Consider the following 23,482-nt stretch of genomic DNA (forward strand, 5'->3'; position numbering starts at 1 on the left):
TAGGGCTTTGGCTACTCAGGGAGACTTTCCCTAATTTTTAGCTATGTTCTTTTTATTCTGGACTTTGCCCCCTATTGTGAAATTTACCTGTACTTCCAGGACCATGCTATGACTTGAACCCAGAATCAAATTTGCTTTCAACCTCTCTCGAAGCACGGGAGCCCCAGCCCGTCTCCCTGCGGGCTCCCCCAGCTGGCCAAGCAGGCCGAGCTGCACAGTTGGAGTCCCGCATCTGGGACTTTTTGGGTGTCTGGGCTTGGGTCCAGTGCAGCCTTAGTGCTGCAGTTTAGGGGCTACGGAAAAGTCAGATGGGGAAGAAACGGGCTCCTGTGGCTGTGACTGAGGGCAGATGAGGGTGGTCCCTGGTACCAGGGGCAACACTCTCCAACTGTCTGCCAGGCTAACTGGGGCACTGGAGCCAGGAGAGATTCAGTGCTGTGCGCTTGATGCCCAGGCTAAACTCTGACCCGAGCTCCACTAGCCGGTCACATGATACAATAATTCCACTTGAATTGGCAAGGCACTGTTCTAAGAGTTCAAAGCCTCTTCTGGGTATTATCTCTTTTTATCCTGAGCAAATTCATGAGGGTCAGGGATCATTTTCTCCTGTGACCCAAGGAGAATCCAATCAACAGAGAGCTTGTGTTTAGTCAGGGCTGGTGTGCACCTTGGGCGTCTGAAGGTGCCAACTTATCTCCAAGGTGAGGGAACAGCTGGAGCACTGGGTGGAAAGTATCATATAAGGCAGGAAGGAAGGCTTCAGAATGTCATTCCTTCCTGTAAGATGGGAACAATTTGACATAGGATGTGGTAAAGACGAGGAGGTAATGTATGTAAAACAAATCAAATAGAGGTCTGATCTGTGGTCTTCCTGAATGTGGTGATCAGATCAAATACAAATAGCTGGATCATTTCCCTTTAATGAATAGCTGTTCAAAATCACCTAGAAATCCTGCGGGCATGGCCAGTTGTCATTTGGAGTTCGATGGGTCTTCACTCTTTAAAAGTCCTCAGACGGCTTCCCTGGTGGAGCAGTGGTTGAGAGTCCGCCTGCTGATGCAGGGGACGCGGGTTCGTGCCCCGGTCCGGGGAGATCCCACATGCCGCGGAGCGGCTGGGCCCATGAGCCATGGCCACTGAGCCTGCGTGTCCGGAGCCTGTGCTCTGCAACGGGAGAGGCCACAGCAGTGAGAGGCCCACGTACCGCAAAAAAAAAAAAGTCCTCAGAACTCAGCTTCCTAACTTGTGGACTCAGGGTCCTTGCTTGGGACTCCTGTTAATCCATGGGCCATCTTCATTCCCTGGCCCTTTTCCTCATCCTGTTTTGCTTGAATTTCCACTGCACCAGTCTGAACACCATTGCTCTGCAGATTTATACCATGCCTCTCATACTGATTTTGTGTCACCTTGAAGTGTTGTAGCAAAAAATTTACTTTTCCAGTTTAATCTCCCAGATCAAAACTATTGTATATCTTCCTGAACACAGTCTTAGGATAACTCCAGATAACAAGTAAAACTAGCTCCATCAACCTTTTTCCTAAGAGCTGAGAACTAGGATTTTTTTTTTTTTTAATAGCCCAGCTTTCCCCCTGGACATTGTTGACTCTGCCCTATAAAATGAGGGGATTAATACCTAGGGTCCCTCCTAATTCTGTCATTTTAGTGCAGTTAACTTGACTGTAAATATTACCAGACACTCAAAATGTGAACAGTTCTTTTTGTTGCAGATTTGCGATCAGACTTCCTCTGGATGCTGGCTTTTGTAGTGTGAAATTTAAAAAAAATCTAAATGAATTTCAATTTGTACATTTCAAAAGTTGTTTATAGTAAAAATCCTAAAGAGATTAAGAAAAAAAATTATTTTACATAAGACTATGAGAATTCAACTTTACTAACACATTCTTTATAAACAACACATGTACTTTTTTTTTTAAGACAATTTTTTAGAGCAGTTTAAAGTTCATAGCAAAATTGAGAGGAAGGTACAGAGATTACCCATATGCCCCCTCTCCCCCGCAACAGATGCACAGCCTCCCCCAGAATCAGCATCCCCAGAGTGTGGACATTTGTTACAAATGATGAATCTACGCTGACATGTCATAATCACTTAAAGTGTTTACATCAGCGTCATTCTGGGTATTGTATGTTCTGAACACACATACTTTTTTTTGAATTTTATTTATTTTTTATATAGCAGGTTATTAGTTATCTATTTTATACTTATTAGTTATCTATTATATATATATTTTATTAGTGTATATATGTCAATCCCAATCTCCTAATTCATCCCACCACCACCCTCTGCCGCTTTCCCCCCTTGGTGTCCATACGTTTGTTCTCTACATCTGTGTCTCTATTTCTGCCCTGCAAACCGGTTCATCTGTACCATTTTTCTAGGTTCCACATATATGCGTTAATATACGATATTTGTTTTTCTCTTTCTGACTTACTTCACTCTGTATGACAGTCTCTAGATCCATCCACGTCTCTACAAATGACCCAATTTCATTCCTTTTTATGGCTGAGTAATATTCCATTGTATATATGTACCACATTTTCTTTATCCATTCATCTGTCGATGGGCATTTAGGTTGCTTCCACGACTTGCCTATTGTAAATAGTGCTGCAATGAACATTGAGGTGCATGGTGTCTTTTTGAATTATGGTTTTCTCTGGGTATATGCCCAGTAGTGGGATTGCTGGGTCATATGGTAATTCTATTTTTAGTTTTTTGAGGAACCTCCATACTGTTCTCCATAGTGGCTGTATCAATTTACATTCCCACCAACAGTGCAAGAGGGTTCCCTTTTCTCCACACCGTCTCCAGCATTTGTTGTTTGTAGATTTTCTGATGATGCCCATTCTAACTGATGTGAGGTGATACCTCATTGTAGTTTTGATTTGCATTTCTCTAAAATTAGTGATGCTGAGCAGCTTTTCATGTGCTTCTTGGCCATCTGTAGGTCCTCTTTGGAGAAATGTCTATTTAGGTCTTCTGCCCATTTTTGGATTGGGTTGTTTGTTTTTTTAATATTGAGCTGCAAGCTGTTTATATATTTTGGACATTAATCCTTTGTCCTTCGATTCATTTGCAAATATTTTCTCCCATTCTGAGGGTTGTCTTTTCATCTTGTTTATGGTTTCCTTTGCTTTGCAAAAGCTTTTAAGTTTCATTAGGTCCCATTTGTTTATTTTTGTTTTTATTTCCATTACTCTAAGAGGTGGATCAAAAAAGATCTTGCTGTGATCTATGTCAAAGAGTGTTCTTCCTATGTTTTCCTCTACGAGTTTTATAGTGTCTGGTCTTACATTTAGGTCTCTAATCCATTATGAGTTTATTTTTGTGAACACACATACTTCTTTAATGTTCCAATGCTCAGCTGATATTGCATCCATAGCAGTGCTTACAATTCCACTCCACCAACTGGCCCTATGCCTCGGGCAGGACTTTTCAACCTTCACTGTTGGCATTCAGGAGCTGGATAATTCTTTGTGGTGGGGCTGTTTTGTGCACAGAGGGATATTGAGCAGCATCTCTGTCCCTCTACCCACTAGATGCCAATAGTCCCCTCCCAGTTGTGACAATCAAGAATGCCTTCAGACACTGCCAAGTGCCACAAGGGTAAAACCGGCCCAGGTGAGGACCAGTGCTTTAGGGAATTAGTTATCTAGAATCCTAGAATTAGTTATCTAGAATACTAGAATTAGTTATCTAGAATGCCTCTGTTTGCTGCTTCCCTGACAACTTTACTTACAGAGCAAGAAGCAGCCCTGGCACAGAGGCAAAGGAAATGTGGGAGATGTCCTGCCTGCTTCATCCTGGAAAGCACAGGTGCTCTCAGTTTTGTCCTAGTCCTTCAGGGCCTTCTGGGGGCACCTGCCCGGTTTCCCTCCTGAAGGAAGCGACTCCGGGCCTGCTTTTCTCTGAGACAGTCTCTCTCAGAGTAACAGTAGGGCTCATTTAGCCAGCGCCAGGAAGAGCTGTTGGCATTCTCTTATCCTTCTTTTAGGAGAATGTACATTATTGTTTTGGCAAGGTTTTCAAGAAAATTCTAAGATGTTAAGTTGCTTTATTTACATTTAATGGCATCATTCAGAATTCTCCACTTTTCTAACCAGTACTCTCCTCAACTTCACTGCTTGTGCTAAATCACTGTGAATATTGAGAGGCAGCCAACACTACGTATGACCCTCCTCAGTAACGCTGGAAAATCTATACTTCGTGTGTGTGTGTGTGTGTGTGTGTGTGTGTATATATATATATACACATATATATATATACACACACACACATATGAAAATGGCTTTCTTCTCCCATTTAGCTCAAACTACAAGCCTTTCTTCCCTTTGTATCTTTTAAAATGAAACAATTTCTCGCTTACTAAAACTTGAAGACTGCTAACTTGAAAACATAGCATAAAACTAGTCTTATTTCCAACACCACAGGAGGGTTAGGACTATTCACTAAGTCTGTAAATGTGAAAGGACTCTCAGCAATTTCATTCGCTTTAAGCTCTGTATGTGAAGAAAAGTAGAAATCTAACTAATTTGAGATAAAAACCACTGGTCCTGATACTGTTCATGACTCTGTGAAGGTTTAGTTTCATGGCTATTCACCCAAATCCTCATGACTGACTTTTCTAATGTAATTCCAGGAAAATGGGCTGTCAGGGACATACCATTATGGCAGCTAATGAGAGAACTTGAAATCTGAAGGCTTACTCCTTAGACACACATCTCATTAGAGAAATGGGATTTAAATGGTTTTAAAATACACCACATCTTACCAAAAGAAAAAGAAAAAAAAACTGATACCAGCTTACAATTCATTAACAAGTACTAGACTCTCAAATATAGCTAAACAAAAACTATTACCACGAACTGAACTAAGATAATATAAACAGTTCCTAAAGCATAGTTTGCCAAAGTTTGGATGGTTTCTCAAAAAGCATACTATAAAAATCTTAGTTTTTGAAGGCTCACTTTTTAAATAGGGAAAAGTCTTTGAAGAGCATTTTAAGGTTAGATACCCTTTTGTGATTAAGTTAATTCAGATGCATTGACTCCTGCCAAATTTTTACTGCAGCGCGAGCTACGATTTCTGAAGTCACTAAATTTCTCGTTACAGCACAGGAAAAGGAAGATAAAGTAGGAAAGGGATCAGTTTCAAATTCAGTCCTAAGCAGCAACAATGTTTGAGATGCAATCATAAAACCAAATATTTCACCTAGGACATGGAAAAAGCACTAGATTACCAGAAAGCAAAGAGTAAAAAGCTGCAAGCAAAAGCAATAAGAAGATGCCAAACTTGGAACAAGGTCTTATTGACACATAATATGCTAATCAGCTCACTCCTTTAGGCCAAAAAAAAAAAAAAAAAAGTCTTTGTTCACATAGGTAACATATATTTTTGAGAATAACAAAGTCACCATGTGGAGATATATTTTTTTAAACAATTTTTTATTTTCTGAAATATTTGACTATTTCACTGATAAACTAAAAAAGAATATTATTTAGTTTTGTTGTTTCTTTTTTGTAGCCTTTATGACCTGTAATATTAACTTGCTTGATGGTAAAGAACCAAAAGTTAATGGAAGGGCCTTGACCACGAGTTTCTCCCATGACAACCTTCACTATTCTTGATTTTGTGGATTTAGAACAAAGTTACAAATGTGTTTTATTTTGTTAGTTATTAGTAAGGCAATATATAAATTTAGATTTTTTCTGAAGTTGAAAGAACTGAATGAATACTAGCCCTCTTTCAGTTTCAATATTATAGACAATGCTCTTATTCATTCACGTACTTTGACACTTGCTCCTTTCAAACATGCATACTTTTAAATTACAGTGCCCAAATGTGTTAATTTGAGGACACCAACAACCTGAGAGGCCTTTCCATTTGCTCTTTAGCCTGCTTCTCTCGATATGTAAACTAGTGTATCAGTGTGTCTGTTAATAAATACATTTCACACAATTGAGAGAATGCTTTGGATTTAAGCATTGCAAAATAATGGTATTTAGTCGACTATCTTCTTGACTATAAGAACATTAGACTAGCTGACATCTTGCTGAAAAAACTAGATTAAATTCATGCCATTTAAGCCAACAGACTGACGTGTCCTCTCCTAGTGTCGAATCTAATCTGTGGCACTTTAACACACTTCAGGTGAGAACACACACATATATTGAGATATAAGGAAAATAAAACTGCATAATACTTGAGACTTCAAAGGCTTCATTCCTAAATGCCCCAAAGTTACATGTTCCTCCTACTCTTTATTAAAGAGCCTTCCGAAAACAAGTCTGAGAAGCATTTCTTTAAGTATACACGATAGAAAGTACTCTTCAGAGTCAATATTAATTAGATAATAAGTTTGGACTGGGAATAAGATAAGCATTCTAAAATTGAGACTATAAAGGATTACATGAAAATATCATCCTGTCATTAAACAACTCAACTTCACAACTACCCTGACACTGATACATTTTCTTCCAATCAAAAGTAGCTGCAAACTGGGAATTCCCTGGTGGCGCAGTGGTTAAGAATCCGCCTGCCAATGCAAGGGACACGGGTTCGAGCCCTGATCTGGGAAGATCCCATGTGCCATGGAGCAGCTAAGCCCGTGCGCCACAACTATTGAGCCTGCGCTCTAGAGCCCGCAAACCACAACTACTGAAGCCCACGTACCCAGAGCCCGTGCTCCGCAACAAGAGAAGCCACCGCAATGAGAAGCCCCCGCTCTCCGCAACTAGAGAAAGCCTACTAGCAACAACGAAGACCCAACGCAGCCAAAAAAAAAAAAAAAAAAAAGTAGCTGCAAACCTTACTCTGCATCTTTCAGGTAAGTCTATAAAAATTTTCTACTTTTATTTCCCTTTATCTAAAGGGAATCAAACACACTGATTGGGCTTTCCTGCAATTAGTGACTGAGTATGAGCAAAGAACTAGTCATAGTCCTACCCTCTTAATTTTGTTCTTAAGCCAGAACCATATTACTTACAAAGATAAAAGACACCCCATTATGAAATGGTGACATTTGGATGAAAAATGAATCAGAGTAATTTCCTTTGAAATTATTTTTTCAAATTTCCTTTGAAAAAATGTTCCCAAAACTTAAATCATAGGGCAGTTTTTATCAAAATAAAAACTTTACATCAAAACAGCAGCTTTGGGAATTCCCTGGCAGTCCAGTGGTTAGGACTCTCTGCTCTCACTGCTGAGGGCCCAGGTTCAATCCCTGGTCAGGGAAGTAAGATCCCACAAGCTGCATGGCGTGGCCCAAAAAAACCAGAAGTTTTGGTAATGGAATGTCTTTTCATTTTCTACTAGGAAAATTGTTAGCATATTTTCATGAACAAAGGTAAGACAGTAATGGAAATAACTAGGCACAGTCATTTCATCGTGTGACTTTCAGACGATGATGAGTTTGTGAAAAGTTAAGGCAACGAAGTCACATTATGAGTATGCTGAAGAATTCACACAAAAGGTAGAATTCTCACTTCTCTTTAATCACTGAGTTTCAGATTTTACAAATAATCTTAGAACAATTCAGGTAACTAAGGTTTTTGGGGGAAACAGTTCTTACTTGTACATGAAGAACTATTACATGCTCCATTTTTCTGCAAATAACTCTATTGGCTGGATTAACAAACACTGTCACAGAAACACAGAATTTTTTTAAAGCCATAGATCGCTGCATATATATTTACAAAAAGCCATAAACAAACATGCATTTCTCCTTATTAGGAGAACTTAAATAGATGTTTGAACATTAAGGCAGTGATGATTCTAAAACATAATGAAATTCTAAGTTAAGGCTTTATGTTTGTTTTGAAACCCATATTCATAGGCAACTGTGACCAAAGCAAACTTTTATCTATCAGACTGAGTTCATCTACTCAGGATATGTTATTTATCCACTACCAATAATTCTTCTACAGGATAGGAATTAGTAGCAACACCACTGAGTTACTTTAATGAATTCTTAGTCCCCTCCTTAGGTTTTATTTTGAGGATTTAGCCTTCAGCAGCATAAGCATGTGCCACAGAAAGAACAGAGCATTTTTCTGGGTAAACTCAGAAAGATTTACAGACTGCACTGATTGTTACTTGCCTGAAAGTTGGCCAACAATCAAGAACTCAGAATCTCCTAAACACAGAAAACTCCAAAAGCATACTTAACCACACACCCATCTCAAAACACAGATGTTCTTGATTATTGAAGCACTTGGTCTTCACCTCATTTTCTTTGAAGACTGTTTGGTATTACCCTCTCTAAACAAACAAAGCAACAAAATGCAGAACACCATACTTTAGATGGATCTATTCTATAATTACTATCCTCAAGGCACAAATACTATCCTTGCTAGACCAATGTGTTTCCTCATTTAAGGAAAAAATGAGAGGTGGATGAAAACAAGATTCACTTTAGAATAGCTGCTGATTGCACTCTTGCCCTATCAAGCTTATGCAAACTATTGAAATTTAGGGGGGAATGTCCTTTTCTCCTTATGTTATTTTTCTTTAAACATTTAGAGAGAAAAACTCAGGCTCAGCTGGTGGGTGAGCTTTGAGGAGCAGCTCTGGAGCATCGTCCTGGCCTTCTGTAGAGAGTAGGAGAGATGCTGGTAGGACACACTCCAGTCTGGGCTAACAGGCATGATTTCACAGCCCAGCGTTTCCATAGTTGGGGTGACTTACTGTCACTTAGACTGAAAGGATCACTATTTACACTAAGTGCTTGCCGCTACTTCTTTAAGCAATAATTTTACAGCAACACGTCTTGTGAGGAAAGTACTATACACTTAACGTCGGTATCAGTAAGAGTTCACGTAGAGGAGGGATGGCATTGACTATATGAAAATTGTCTCAAAGGCTAAAGACAAGTGTAGTTTCCTTTGTGTCTTCAAATCAGGGGAGAGTAAGATGTCAAAGCAGATGAAGCTGTTGGTGTTTAAATCTGATGGTACAGCATCAGACTTCTTTAGACATTATTGGGACACAGGAATTTCTAACAAGCACTGGCAAAAGTATTTTAGGTGCAATTTAAGTAAGTCATACTTTGACTAAAGTGTTTTGAAGGTTTGAAAAGTTTGTACCCTAGTCCTGCTGAGCTTGGCTTCAGGTGAATGGCTAGATGGGTTTTAAAGATGTGAAATACATTTTTTTTTTTTAAGAAGGGAAGACTACACTGAAAGGGCAAATGTAGGCAACACAAAAACAATTCTTGTTAGATCAACATCTTATACTTTATAATATACTCACACATTTTTACACAAATTTCATGTTTACAGTACAAAGGGCAAAGAACCTCAGATAATCGAAGTAACTGTATCATCAAGTACATTCAATAGAGTTAACACTGTTGTCCCCGTTCTCCATCTTCTAAATCCAGAAGGGAACCAACTGTAAATGCCATCCCCCATGTGGATTCCACTTTCAGAAGTTGGAGACTGGGTGTAGTTCTGCACATGTCTGGGTTTCAACAGAGCTGAACTGAGATTCCATCGTGTTCCAGGCCAAATCGGCCAGAAGAAAGTCATCCATTGCTGTTTGAGTTTCATTGCTGGTGAAGAATAAGCTCCCCAAAGTTTCAAAGCCAGAATTCATGGTCTGTGTTTCTGCACTGTTCAACTGAACTTTGCTTTCTAGAGCAGGTAGGTTTTTAGCAGTGGAGATTCCTTCAGTTTGGGTCTCTGTGTCAGATGAATCAGTACTCATGGAAAAGCTGGAGTGTTTCAGAATACTTCCCAGAGGCAGATGAGGGCTACTGTCTAAAAAGAAGTTCAAGTCCGTCTGTGTCTGCGTGTCAAACATTTCAAGGGCTAAGAAGTTAGAATTTCCCCTACAACTGTAGGACTGGGCACAGGCATCTGCAAGTAAGAAGTCAGTTTGGGTCTCTATGTCCAGGGATTCCAAGACTGGCTCCGTGGTCATGGTGCTAAGCTCACTCTCTTCAGTTTGAGTCTGGATATTTGAGGCCGAAAAGAACTCTTCAATATCAAAATCAATTGCAGGATTCTGGGTTGGGCCAGATGGAAGCTGGGTGTCAGGTCCAGTATTTGTGTCAGACAAAAGACTACGATTGTCCAGTGTCTGACCAGGCAGATTACTTGACAAGATGTTTTCTATATCACTTAATAAATCTATGGTTTGGGTCTGATTATCTGTCATATTCTGTGAAGAAAGTATACTATTATTCTGTGCACTGAAGTTTATAATTGGTGCAGATTTCTCAATATCTTGATTTAAAGTTTTAGGGTGGTTCTGAGGTAACAAACCATGAGTCACAGTCTCTGCTACTAAGCTGCTGCTTATAATACTGTCTGTAGAAACACCATATGACGAATGGACACTCTCAAAAATGTCTCCACACATTACAGCTTGGTCCATCTGTACTCGATCATTGGTTGGACTTTGCATTCCACTGGTCTGAGTTTCTCTGGAGATCCCACCTGACTGGAAACTGGCATCTATAAACACATCAGTCTGAGCCGCTATAGATGAAGTTACCTTAGAACTGGGCAAAAAAGTTTGAGTATGAACACTAATGGGAAGGGAAACTTGAGAACCAAATGTCAAATCAGTTTGAGAACAAGATGACACAGAGGAATCAGGGCTAGCCCACTCTGCAGACGGTAAAAAGTGTGGTATGGTATAAGACAGTTCTGTCTGTACATTGATTGAAGAAATGCTGTTCTTCTGACATGTGTTCCCTAGTTCTTGTAAAGGGTTAGATGGACTTTTACCCAAGTTCACTTGAACACCTGTGCTAACTGGCTCAACAGCAACAGGATTTACAATTTTTGAAAGAGGGAGGCTCTCCTTGAGAGAGCAAGACTCCGAATCTAGGCCGAGGATCAGGGTTCCGACAGACAAGGGCAGTAAGTGCACAGCACCGTGGGTAGAGCCCTGATGATCGACACCCAACACCACAGGCTGGGCTGAGGAGTCGGCTGTAGGCACAAATACAGGCACAGGAGAAAGCTGCATAACGGGGAGTTTAACCAAAGCCACTTTGGGCTTTGGTAAAAGCAACTTCTGAGGATACCTTGGAGGTGTTGGAAGAGTCTGCTTTCTGGCATTAGAGCTGCAAGAATCTTCAAACGAAGCCACTAGCTTTATTTCTGAAGCTTCTAGTTCTTGAGCATCTGGTCTTGGGGTTGCTTGGTTGCTCAGTGATTCAACAGTCTTACTGGACAACTTCTGGTTGTGCAGGCAGTTTTCCATTTTCCTTTTCTTACTAGGTGGATCCCTGAAAACAATGACAGAGTAAAAAGAGAAAAACAATTTTAAACTGCAGTTTTCTTCATCAACCCTGGCACTGTATCTTCACTTACAAATTCTATTTCCCACATCTACAGCAGAGGTCAGATTCAACCAAGCGAAGAGAAATCCCTTCTTTTGTAACTCGGCCTATTATCAATATATGGTAGGTAGAAGTTCAGAAACATGCAAACAGGGAAGCACACCTTTTTTTGAGTAAAGTGCTAAGTACCAGAACTCAACTTAGATCCGTAAGCATCAGGAAGCTAACATTATATAATGCAACTATTATCATTTCTAAAGTAGGAAGCTCTTAGTTCAATTATAAATATGACCTTTCAAATGAAGCACAGTTTCACGATAAAAAACTCTTCAATAATCTAGTATCCCTCTAACAGAAAACGCTGGAAGTTTTTGAAGAATTGAAAACCCAATAGATTTTCAGTTGGGAATAATTAAGTGATTCTCAAAAGGAGCTGGTGAAAGAATAAGGAAGAACAGTTGGGTCAAGTAGATGTGGATCATTTGCTAGTACTGCTGCCATTTCCAAAAGTTCCCTTCTTCATGTCACATCTTTTCTCCGCCATTCCTCCTTTCTCCCCACACTAATGGCTCTACAGGAAGTTTCATTTGAAAATCTTCCCACAGCTATTGGCTTTTGGGCCACCATTTTTTCTCCTTTACCTGTGTTCTGCAGGGATCTCATGGCCAGTTCGGTAGATGTGGGACTGTAATGCAGTCCTGCTGGCATAGGGACAGCCACATGTGCACTGGAAGGTCTTACCACAATCCTCTGCATGTCTTTTCAAGTCCCACTCAGTGCCATACGAATTGCTGCACTTACTACATTTATGCTTCTTTTCAGCATGCATTTTCATAAAGTGCTAGGAAGAACACAAAAGGACTAAAATGAAAAACTGCAACTGCTCAAAACATTTCAAAAACCATCAACATACCCAAATTAACAATGATTTTACATGATACAATATAGCAATGCAAATCAAAAGAATGTAAAAGCAGGCAACTCTTCCAGTCCAGAATCATCTCTTGCCCCACTGGCTGGGTCCCTCCCTCCTCTTTAAGATAGCTGCTTCTGAAATTATTCTTTTCCCTGCAGTTTCTTAATCCCTTGGGAGAACATTTCCTTTGTGCTTTTGCTCCTCTGACCTTGAAAGCATGCAGATTCACACAAGAGATCTGGAAGTACAATTTATCATACTTTGCTGACTTGGTCTTCTTTTCTTTCCAAATCCACTTCTGAACAACTTCCCCTCCAGAACAAGCCATGTCTCCTTCACTTACACCCTACTCATTTTTTCCCCAAGTGGGAGACTTGGGTGGCTATCCTTACAAGCAGCTTTCTGCTCAATTCTCTAGTTATGATTGGTAAGTAATTAGAATACATGAGGTTTATGACATCTGCGTTTCATCCTCAGAGAAGTATACTTAAAGACAAGTAAAATACCTGTTTTACGAGAGAAAATTGAGAAAATGGTCTGTCAGGGCCTCTAGGGCATCCTTCAATTGGACAACAGTAGAATTTTGGTACAGTTTTCAAATCTTTTCTTATTGTTGGATTCACTATGCCATCCTGCAAAAGAAAAATTACTTTAAATAATTATCTTCAAAAAACCAACAGATGGGCTTCCCTGGTGGCGCAGTGGTTGAGAGTCCGCCTGTCGATGCAGGGGACACGGGTTCGTGCCCCGGTCCGGGAAGATCCCACATGCCGCCGAGTGGCTGGGCCCGTGAGCTATGGACGCTGAGCCTGCGCGTCCGGAGCACAGGCTACGCAACGGGAGAGGCCACAACAGTGAGAGGCCCGCGTACCGCAAAAAACAAAAAACAACAACAAAAAAACCCCAACAGAACGAGCTGGGAGTGATAACAAGGAATAAGTAAAGATGTGCACAAGGGATCTTTTTAGGGTGATGAAAATGTTCTAAAAGTTGGGATTGTAGTGATGGTTGCACAACTGTAAATCTACTAAAAAGTAACTGAATTATTAACTTAAAATGGGTAAATTATATCATGTGTAAACTATAGCTCAATGAATCTGTTAAAATTTTTCAAAACAAAATAAACAAAAACCAACTATATTGTTTAAAAATCTTCTATCCATTCCTTTAGCACTCCTTCTAGACTTAAAAATCTCTGCCCTTCAAGCCAGCTTCTCTAATCGTTAAGTGGTATATTTATAGTTTCTCAGGCTCAAGACCTGGTATCATCCTTAAGTCTTCCTTTCTTTTTTATCCCAACCCCACTGAATTAGTGTGAGTCTCTGAAAAAAACCTGACTATGATCTAGTCTTCCTGATAAAGAGAACTGTGACTTTCTCTGATCACCACAATGCCCCCTAAAGTAGCTAAAGCTAGTTAACACAACTTTTATACAGTAGCGTGAATATAGGCACCATGCTCCGTTTGAAATTCAGTAATCATTATAATGGCCAGTGCTAACATAGCTTTTACTACCGTGGCAGGCATTGTTCTAAGCACTTTATATATATTAACTCATCCTAGTAATCCTTTCTTATTAAGTATGTGATTGACTTTTTGGCTGGGAATTTTAAAATAATTGGTGAGTTAATTTAGCTTAAACTGCTGTCTTGTTGCCCTTGATGAGCCCACATACCTCAGGAGTGAGAAACCTACGACCTCCAGTATAATTCTTATCTGGCAACCCCCAGCTGGCCCCAGAGGAAGGTGTGTGGATTGGGGGTTGGGGTGGGGAAGGACCTCCCCACTACGGATGGAAACAACTGGACACGTGCTCAGGCCTCAGCTACCGCTGTAGCACCTAGACGTTTTAGTCCTTAGGTGTTGTGATGGGAAAGGATTCACTACTTTTGGAACACGCCCACCTCCTCCACTTCCATCAGTGTGCATCTAGAGAAGAAACGAATAACCGTGCGGCTAGGACTCCCTCCGTTTGCTTTCCTACTGGATCTCAAGAGGAACATGTTGATCTTGTTGAGTCTGTGTCCACTCATGTAGAGGGGAAAAGAAACTATTCTTGTTTCATTTTTAAACAACGTAATTTATCTCTCAGTGATATCAAATGTAGTCAGTTATTCCTCCATGTCTTCTACCTTGGTCCATCTTTTTATAATCCTATTGCACTACACTGTCTAGATATTCATATTCATTTGGATTATTTAAATGGTTTCCTAAATAATTTTCCTTCCTCTTCTAATGTCAGAACAAATTTGACATTCCAAACAATTATTTGTATATATCACCAAATACTATTTTTTTTTTTTTGTGATACGAGGGCCTCTCACTGCTGTGGCCTCTCCCATTGTGGAGCACAGCCTCCGGACGCGCAGGCTCAGCAGCCATGGCTCACGGGCCCAGCCGCTCCGCGGCATGTGGGATCTTCCCGGACCGGGGCACGAACCCGTGTTCCTTGCATCGGCAGGCAGACTCTCAACGACTGCGCCACCAGGGAAGCCCCCAAATACGATTTTTTAAAAAAAGGCACATAAAATAAAATCCCGGGACTTCCTTAGTGGTGCAGTGGTTAGGAGTCCACCTGCCAATGCAGGGGATGCGGGTTCGAGCCCTGGTCTGGGAGGATCCCACGTGCCGCAGAGCAACTAGGCCTGTGTGCCACAGCTCCTGAGTCTGTGCTCTGGAGCCCGCGAGCCACAACTACTGAGCCTGCATGCCACAACTACTGAAGCCTGCGTGCCTAAAGCCTGTGCTCCACAACGAGAGAAGCCACCGCAATGAGAAGCCCGTGCACCGCAATGTAGGGTGGCCCCTGCTCGCTGCAGCTAGAGAAAGCCTGCGCGCAGCAACAAAAGACCCAACGCAGCCAAAAAGAAAGAAAGAAAGAAAGAAAATTTATAAATAAATAAATAAAAAAAATAAAATCCCATCTCCTCATTATGCCTCCAATCTACCATTATGACCATATCTTTTTCTGTTCCCTTTTCATACACTCCCCAGCTCAGCCTAAACACTCTTCCCACTTCCATTTCCACCTTCTACAGCCACTCTCAGATGACTGTCTCCGTTCAGGCAGAATGCAACGGTGGGAAGAGGGCACAGCATGGAGAGGCCTGTGAGCCATTTCCACCACTGATTAGGCACATGACTTTAGACAGGTTATTTAATCTCTGAGCCAGTTTGCTCATTTCAAAAACAGACAGAATAGTTAACTCTCAGGATTATCTAGTACTGGATTGCCATGGAGCCCGCTCACATTCTCAATAAATAGCACTCCCTTGTTCTGCTCACCACCCAGCTCTATTCCTTGTCTGAATTCCAAGGTAGCAGCTAACTTAACTTGTAAACTATCGTTTTCTTCTACAATTCCTGCCTCCTTAACTAAATTTCTTAAGGGCAGAAACTAATTTATACACCTCTTGGTACTGTTTTCATGCTTTAGACTGCGCACTAAAGGCAGAGCACTTTTAGAAAGGCAGTCCAGTGTAGGGCAGCAGCTCTGAAATCTAGCGGCCTGTGAAAAATCACTTGAGGCGTTAAAAAAAAAATACCTGTGCCTGGTCCCAGTCCCAGGTAATGATATAATTAGTTTGGGGTGGGTTTGGTATTTGGTTTGGTATTTGGTTTAAAAATCTCCCCTGATGATCCCAGGGTGTAGCCTAGCTTAAGAACCATGGTGCAGTGGTTAAACCTATGGGTTCTGGAATATGGAATTCTCTACATTGCTCCTTTCCTGTGACCTTGAAAAACTTAACTGTCTTGGTTTCCTTATTTGTGAAGTAGGCATGATAGTACGATCTACCTCAGGGTTGTTGTGAGGATTTAGTGAATAATTTAAGAGACTTAGAACAGTGCTTATCATATAATCACTCAATTAATTATTACAGCTATTAGTTATCGGCTGTGGAGATTTTTGTTGCTTCTTTTGCTTTCTGCCAACCAACTTAAGGCCAATAAGCTAATCTAAACTAGTACTTTACATTAAATACTGTCCTTGTGGCAACAGAAATAAAAGCAAAAATAAACAAATGGGACCTAATCAACCTTACAAGCTTTTGCACAGCAAAGGAAACCATAAACAAAACAAAAAGACAACCTATGGAATGGGAGAAAATATTTGCAAACAAGGGCTCAATCTCCAAAACATACAAACAGCTCATTCAACTCAACAACAACAAAAACAATCCAGTCGAAAAATGGGCAGAAGAACTAAACAGACATTTCTCCAAAGAAGACAGATGGCCAACAGGCACATGAAAATATGCTCAACATTGCTAATTATTACAGAAATACAAATCAAAACTACAACGAGGTACCACCTCACACCAGTCAGAATGGCCATCACCAAAAAGTCTACAAATAACATATGCTGGAGAGGGTGTGGAGAAAAGGGAACCCTCCTACACTGTTAGTGGGAATGTAAGTTGGTGCAGCCACAGTGGAAAACAGCATGGAGGTTCCTCAAAAAGCTAAAAATAGAGTTGCCATATGATCCAGCAATCCCACTCATGGGCATATATCCAGACAAAACTATAATTCCAAAAGATACACGCACCCCTATGTTCACAGCAGTACTGTTCACAATAGCCAAGACATGGAAACAATCTAAATGTCCATTTACAGATGAATGGATAAAGATGTGGGGTGTGTGTGTGTGTGTGTACACACACACAGTGGAATACTACTCAGCCATAAAAAAGAACAAAATAAGGCCATTTGCAGCAACATGGATGGAACTACAGATTATCATACTAAATGAAGTGAGAAAGAGAAAGACAAATACCATATGATATCACTTATATGTAGAATCTAAAATATGACACAAATGAATTTATCTATGAAATAGACATGGACTCACAGACATAGAGAACAGACTTGTGGTTGCCAAGCGGAGGGACTAATTAGGAGTTTGGGGTTAGCAGATGCAAACTATTATATAGAGAATGGAGAGACAACAAGTTCCTACTGTATAGCACAGGGAACTACATTTAATATCCTGTGATAAACCATAATGGAAAATAATATATATATATATAAAGTATATATAACTGAATCACTCTGCTGTACAGCAGAAATTAACACAACATTGTAAATCAACCATACTTCAATTAAAAAAAGAAAGAAAAATCCATGGATTCATCTCAAAAAAAAAAAAATACTGTCCTTGTGAAAGTCTGACTGAAATGCCGCTTTTATTGAAACACTGGCCTCTGCTAGCTTTAATGACAACCAACACTGTCTCTCAATCACCAAACTCATCCCATTTACCAGTTCATCTTTTTTTAAATGAAATACTTTTAAACTCATATTATTTTCCTTCTAGTGTTATCTGCAAGAAAAAATCAAATACGGAGAGAATATTAAGAAAGCTTTAAAATTCTTTTTTTTTTTTTTAAGTCTAGGACAATTAAAAATTTTTTTTAATTTATTTTGGCTGCACCGGGTCTCAGTCGCGGCATGCATGTGGGATCGAACCCCGTGCCCCCTGCATTGGGAGCATGGAGTCTTACCCACTGGACCACCAGGGAAGTCCCCATGCTTACTTCTAATACATCTTCAATTTGCTTAGCAATCCTTTTATTATCCCTTTTCAAACTCCCTATCATGTTCTCAATATACCTGTTCACTTCACTTTTTAAAATATTAATAAACTTTATTTTTTAAGAGAAATTTTATTAGATTCACAGCAAAATTGAGCACAAAGTACAGAGAGTTCCCATACACTGTAGCGCCCCCGCCCCCCCAACCCCAATACAGCCTGTTCCACTATTAACATTCCTCACCAGAGTGGTACATTTGTTACAATTGATGAAACTACACTGACACGTCATTATCACCCAAGTCCATAGATTTTATTAGAGTTCTCTATTCGTGCCGCACATTCTATGGGTTTTGCCAAATGTATAATGACAGCTATCCATCGTTATAATATCATACAGAGTATATTCACTTTCCTAAAAATCCTCTGTGCTCCACCTATTCATGACACTTTTCCCCTTAAGCCCTGGTAACCACTAATCTTTTTACTGTCTCTGTAGTTTTGCTTTTTCCAGAATATCATTTAGTTGGAATCATACAGTATGTAGCCTTTTCAGATTGGCTTCTTTCATTTGGTAATATGCATGTAAGGGTCCTCCATGTCTTTTCATGGCTTGATAGCTCATTTCTTTTTAGTGCTAATATTCCCCTGTCTGGATGTGCCATCGTTCATTTATCCATTCACCTGCTGAAGGACATCTTGGGTGCTTCCAAGTTTTGGCAGTTATGCTTTAAAAATGTCTCCTACCACCTCCTCGTGTTTCCTTTCTCACTGCTACCACCATTCGTTCAAGTATTCCTGACTCTCTGTTTGGACTTTGTCACTAACCTCTTAACTAATTTCTAGACCTTCAGTTTCTTTTTCATTCACACTTTGCCACATTCACCTTTCTAAAATATACCTCTGATCATGACATTACCTCACTCAAACATTTTCAACGGCACCCCAACACTCCCCAAGTCCAAATTCCTCTAGCCACTGGGACGTCCAAAGTCCTGTACTATATAGCTTCAAACTATGCTTCTTTTCCGTCATTTCTCTGTTATATCTAATGGAATTACTTGAAATTCCCCAAACCTTTTCAAAAGGAGGAATATATTTATAACTTTGTTGCACTTGGTAATGTTTTAAAAAGAGTAAATGTTCAGTAAAAACTTGGGGCATTATACTGAATATGTTTAAGTGGCCATCTAAGTCAAAACTGTATCACACACCAGGATGAGACACTAAAGGCAGTCATATTGGACATCAACAACATCTCCTTGTTGCTGTCATTACAGGTGTGGAAACAACCCAACGCTGTTTGCTTTCCTGCTTTCTGAGGGCCAACTCCTCAGTCCTCCCCATCACCACCTCTCTTCCCCAGTTCCTGATCTTCTTCCCATTCTTGTCCTTAGAAAATAAGCTCTTAGATGAGAATGGGGTAATAAGAAATGGTAATGGCACAATAAGACATGAACTGAAGTAAGAAAGTGATGTTTTTGTTCTGAAGTGCTATATACATTCTAGAATAAAACTTAGCAGACATATTTTTTAACTGTGCCTTTTGTGTGCATAACTGAAAAAAATGACAAAAAATACTTCATGCTTTCTGTACCTTTTGGGTACCTGTTTATAAAACATTTTAAGTAAAAGAATTTGAAAAAGAACCTATGAGAGGAAATAACTGAAAAACAAGATGGACAAAAGTAAACAAAGAGAAGAAAAGCAAAGCAAGAGGAAGGACCCCAATGAAGCGAGGATAAAAGGAAAGGAGTGTAAGAACTGGCACAAATTGGGGAAAAAAAAAAAAAAGAAGAAAAGGCATTATAGCTACTTTAGCATCTCTCTGCCTTCACAGAAAAACATCCAAGAAGAAAAGTAGTTTGCTTTGTTGTTGTCTTATTGTAAATTTAAAATTAGAAGTCTTTGTACACTATGATCTATAGAGCAACTTGGAACATTGTCTTTCCTTAAAAAAAAAAAAAAAATTCCTGGCAAATCATTAAAAGCAAACCCCTGGACTGAACATAACACAAAATCTACTAAGCCATGTTTTAAAAATGTGTGTTGCTGGATAAGAGGTTCTTTAAGGGGGCCCCTGTCCCCTTCACTATTTTCAAACGTGAGGGATAAAAGAATCAAGAAATGCCCATTTACTCCTACTCTTCTTTTCCCTGAATCACCAGCTTTCATTTCTCCATGGATCCCCTTGTAGGCAAGGCTGGACTAGGATATTTCCAGATTTACTTACAGGATATGGAATATAGACATATATCTTAAGAACCCACATAAAACCAAAAGGTATCATGTACCTTACACCTTACAACTCTATCTCCACTTTTATTCATCATCCTTCAGAAGGATTTGTTAATCATTAAGAAGGGAGTATTTGATTGAGGGCAGGGTATCTTCTGAAGACTAGAAATAAATAAGAAACTTACAACAAATAATGGGGACGGGAATAAAATATTATCATAGGGGCTTCCCTGGTGGTGCAGTGGTTAAGAATCCGCCTGCCAATGCAGGGGACATGGGTTCGAGCCCTGGTCCAGGAAGATCCCATATGCTGTGGAGCAACTAAGCCGTGCGCCACAACTACTGAGCCTGTGCTCTAGGGCTCACGAGCCACGATTACTGAGCCCACGAGCCACAACTACTGAAGCCCGCGCGCCTAGAGCCCATGCTCAGCAATAAGAGAAGCCACCGCAGTGAGAAGCCCGCGCATTGCAACGAAGAGTAGCTCCCGCTTGCCGCAACTAGAGAAAGCCTGTGCGCAGCAACGAAGACCCAGAGCAGCCAAAAATAAATAAATAAAATAAATTAAAAAAATATATATTATCATAATCTAGGAGAAAAAAACCACAACAACTAGGACAGAAACTAGAATTATGTAAGTAGCCGTAACCAAGAGAACAAAGGGAAAAATTGCCATTGAATACGACGCAGATCTGCCAAGCAGATACACTCACGCTTCAGGGCCCGTAGGAGCACACTGGACTGCCAGTGGAGCCTCTGGTCCAAACGCAGCCCACCTTCAAAGCCACAGGGAGCTCTCAGTCAGCTCTTGTCCTTATTAGGCCTCCTTCTTCCCCCTCCCTCCTCCCAATACTTTGAGAACATCAAGGGTCAAGCATGATGTTTGAACTCAAGAGCCTACTACTTGGCTCCCAATTGTGCGGACAGATTCACCACACTGGGGCAACACTATACAGATATGGCTATTTTGTCACATAGACTACCTTCATTAAAAAAAAAGAACCCCCTTTCCACCAAGACAGCAGATGTTCAGGGGCTGTATGGTTAGAAAGACAGAACAAGGCAGGAAAGTGAGCCTGTTTGACATGGAAGAAACAACGATGGTTCAGGGTGAGGTTTCTTTAATTCCTGCTGAAACAGGTCTCTCTAGTGACCCAGGAAGGAAACTCAGGAGAGTCCATTTTTCGGTTGTTCAAGATTTGCCGTTCAGAAAGCAATCTTGAGCGTACTGTGCTGTCTGCAGACAACAGAACTCTGAAAAAATGACTAAAACTGGAAAAATGGCTTCACACAGGTTCTAAGCAAGGGGGGATGCTGATACTCTGCCGTGCTAAGGTCCAAGTAAAGGTTTGACTGTTAAAATTTACAGTTGCCTCAAACATATTCCTCCTTCTTAGGCCTATTATATGCTTTGGATTGGTAGCTTCAGAATTCCTGAACTTTACATATTTTAAAAACATTATTAGAAATAAACCTACTGCATACTACCAAACCCATTGTATACTAGTCCTGACAAGTAAATGGTATCTTTGCACTTAACAGATGCTTCACAAAGTCTGGAGAGATACACAGCCCCTGACAGCAATTCCATAGAAAAGAACAATGTAAACTGTTAAAAAGTGCTTGCGAGAGTGATGTTCAGGCCAACACAAAGAGAGTCGTGGTCAGACTGGCAGCTTCCTCTGTGCTCAGAGATGTAATGTCTGCCTTAGTTGTCTACCAGGGAGGGGAGGATACTGAAGGTGGATGATGGCTGTTATACATGAGCTGAAGAGAACCCAGGGATTAGGCTGAAGAATTCCTGCAAATATACAGTTCATCCACTCAAGATAAAATATGGTTGAGAAAAGGAAGTGTTTAATTAAAATTCGGGATGGAGGAGAAAACAGGAGAACGAAGACCATTCCCAGAGTTACTTCACTTGTGTTGTGGAAGAAACGCAGAACTTGCAGGGAAACTGCAGCCCCACCTGCAAGGTCTTCCTCAGCGTACCTCCATGTACCTCTCCCGATCGGGCCTCCCTAATCGTCACTTCAGGACGTTGTTGCCTCTGTATCCAGCTGGTGCTAGTAGGGGGCTGCCCTTCGTGGGCATCACATCTGCCCTACTAGAGACCATCACCTCAAACTTTCTGCTGTTAAATTCTTATCAGAAGCCTGATTCTAAAAACGTTTCTGAGGAAGATTTACCTGAAGGGCAGATGGGACATGCAAGAGGCGAGGTAATTTAAACTTACTCCTGAATCAATTCAGACCACCGAAAGCTACATACTCGCAAAACTCCTTTCAGTAACGTGCTTTGGAATTATGCCCCTGTTGGCCTAGAAAGACTTGAAGAAGTGGTGCAAGTAAACTTCCCATTGTAATGACTGAGAAATCATGATTTAATAGGTCTGGGATGGGGCTGGACATCTGGATTTTTAAGAAGCTTTCCGCAGATGTGCACTGAAGGCTGAAAGTCGCCCCATTTTACGTAAGGTGGAAGGGACGTTCAAATTATTGTCCTGTTATTATATACCGTGTCCCCTCTTAAACAAGATTCACGGGAGAAATTTCCCTTAGGTCTCATCCCTGAGCAAAGGTGATGTTTACCAACACTGTGGAACATGTTGCCAAAGCTGCAGCTCCCTGCTAACAACTGGCCCGGAGGAGGAGGCAGTGTGGGTGCGGTGCAAACGGCACCGGCTTCGACCCGAGCCCGGGTTTAAAGCCCAGCACTACGCAGGTGCGTCATCGGTTTCTCTGCAGTAGAACGAAGGTGCCGTGAGAGCTCACGAGACGAACGTGAGATATGCCCGCGACGCCAAGTGCGAGGCCGGTGGTCCGGCCGGCCCGAGCCCGAGCAGTGGCATGACACAGGGTTTTCCTACCGCTGCGCCTTCCTGCCTCCTAGGTCCCACTCTCCCCGCCCGGACCCCCTCCCCGGTCTGGCCCTTTAGGGCCTCGGAAGCCCCCGCCGACGCCGGCCGGACCTCGGCGCCTTCCCGTCCGCGACTCTGGCCGCCCTCGGCCCCGAGCGCCCGCTTCAGGCGCTCGGTCGCGTCAGGCCCCGGGAGGCGCCGTCCGCGGCGGGCTCACCTGCAGGCGGTGGCTCTTGACCAGGTGCATGTTGAGCGCGGGACTGTTGGGCAGGATCTTGCCGCAGCCGCGCACCGTGCACAGGATGTTGGTCCGCACGGCCCGGGACAGCTCGCTCACCGACGGCTGGATGAGCTCCCGGGCCGGCGGCGCCGCACCCGCAGGCTGCTGCCTCGCTGCCGTGGGTCGCGGCCGGCTGCCCCTCAGCCGCCCGGGGGGATCCCATGGGCCGGGGGCGGCAGCGGCTCCCCTCCCGGCGGCCGGGACGGCCGCGGCGCCCAAGGCCAGAGCCGTGGGCCCCGCCGCCGCCGCCGCCGCCGCCGCCGCCGCCGCCGCCGCCACAGTCGCCTCAGAGGCCGCCATGGCTCCCGCACCTCAGCCCGGACAGCTAGGACGCCCCGCCTCCCGC

General features: G+C 41.8%; 1 protein-coding gene across 3 annotated transcripts; it reads right to left on the reverse strand.

Moving 5' to 3' along the window:
* Nucleotides 1–1,139: 1,139 nt before the first annotated feature.
* ATMIN (ATM interactor) lies at nucleotides 1,140–23,451 on the reverse strand. Of its 3 annotated transcripts, none has more exons than XM_027119179.1 (5): nucleotides 23,074–23,451; nucleotides 12,732–12,857; nucleotides 11,951–12,150; nucleotides 11,052–11,255; nucleotides 1,140–1,835 (listed from the first exon to the last, which is right to left on the reverse strand). In XM_027119179.1, the coding sequence occupies exons 1-5, from the start codon at nucleotides 23,434–23,436 to the stop codon at nucleotides 1,811–1,813; spliced, it is 918 nt and encodes a 305-aa protein (XP_026974980.1). In that variant the 5' UTR covers nucleotides 23,437–23,451; the 3' UTR covers nucleotides 1,140–1,810. The 3 variants fall into 3 exon arrangements, with proteins under 3 accessions (XP_026974980.1, XP_026974979.1, XP_026974978.1); XM_027119178.1 differs by lacking the exon at nucleotides 1,140–1,835 and adding an exon at nucleotides 7,489–10,520; XM_027119177.1 differs by lacking the exon at nucleotides 1,140–1,835 and having other exon boundaries at nucleotides 7,489–11,255; nucleotides 23,074–23,434.
* Nucleotides 23,452–23,482: the final 31 nt, after the last annotated feature.

This window comes from Aethalodelphis obliquidens, unplaced genomic scaffold (genome assembly GCF_003676395.1).
Source record: "Aethalodelphis obliquidens isolate GAN/ISIS:26980383/991018 unplaced genomic scaffold, ASM367639v1 scaffold20, whole genome shotgun sequence".
Lineage (NCBI taxonomy): Eukaryota > Metazoa > Chordata > Mammalia > Artiodactyla > Delphinidae > Aethalodelphis > Aethalodelphis obliquidens.

What these genes read in the sequence shown, in the direction of transcription:
- ATMIN (XM_027119177.1), bottom strand. Translation starts at nt 23,103, where the DNA reads ATGCACCTGGTCAAGAGCCACCGCCTGCAG. An exon ending in AATTTTCTCTCGTAAAACAG is followed by an intron (nt 12,151 to 12,731) that starts GTATTTTACTTG and finishes TGTTCTTCCTAG; the next exon opens with CACTTTATGAAAATGCATGC. An exon ending in GAGATCCCTGCAGAACACAG is followed by an intron (nt 11,256 to 11,950) that starts GTAAAGGAGAAA and finishes CATTGTTTTCAG; the next exon opens with GGATCCACCTAGTAAGAAAA.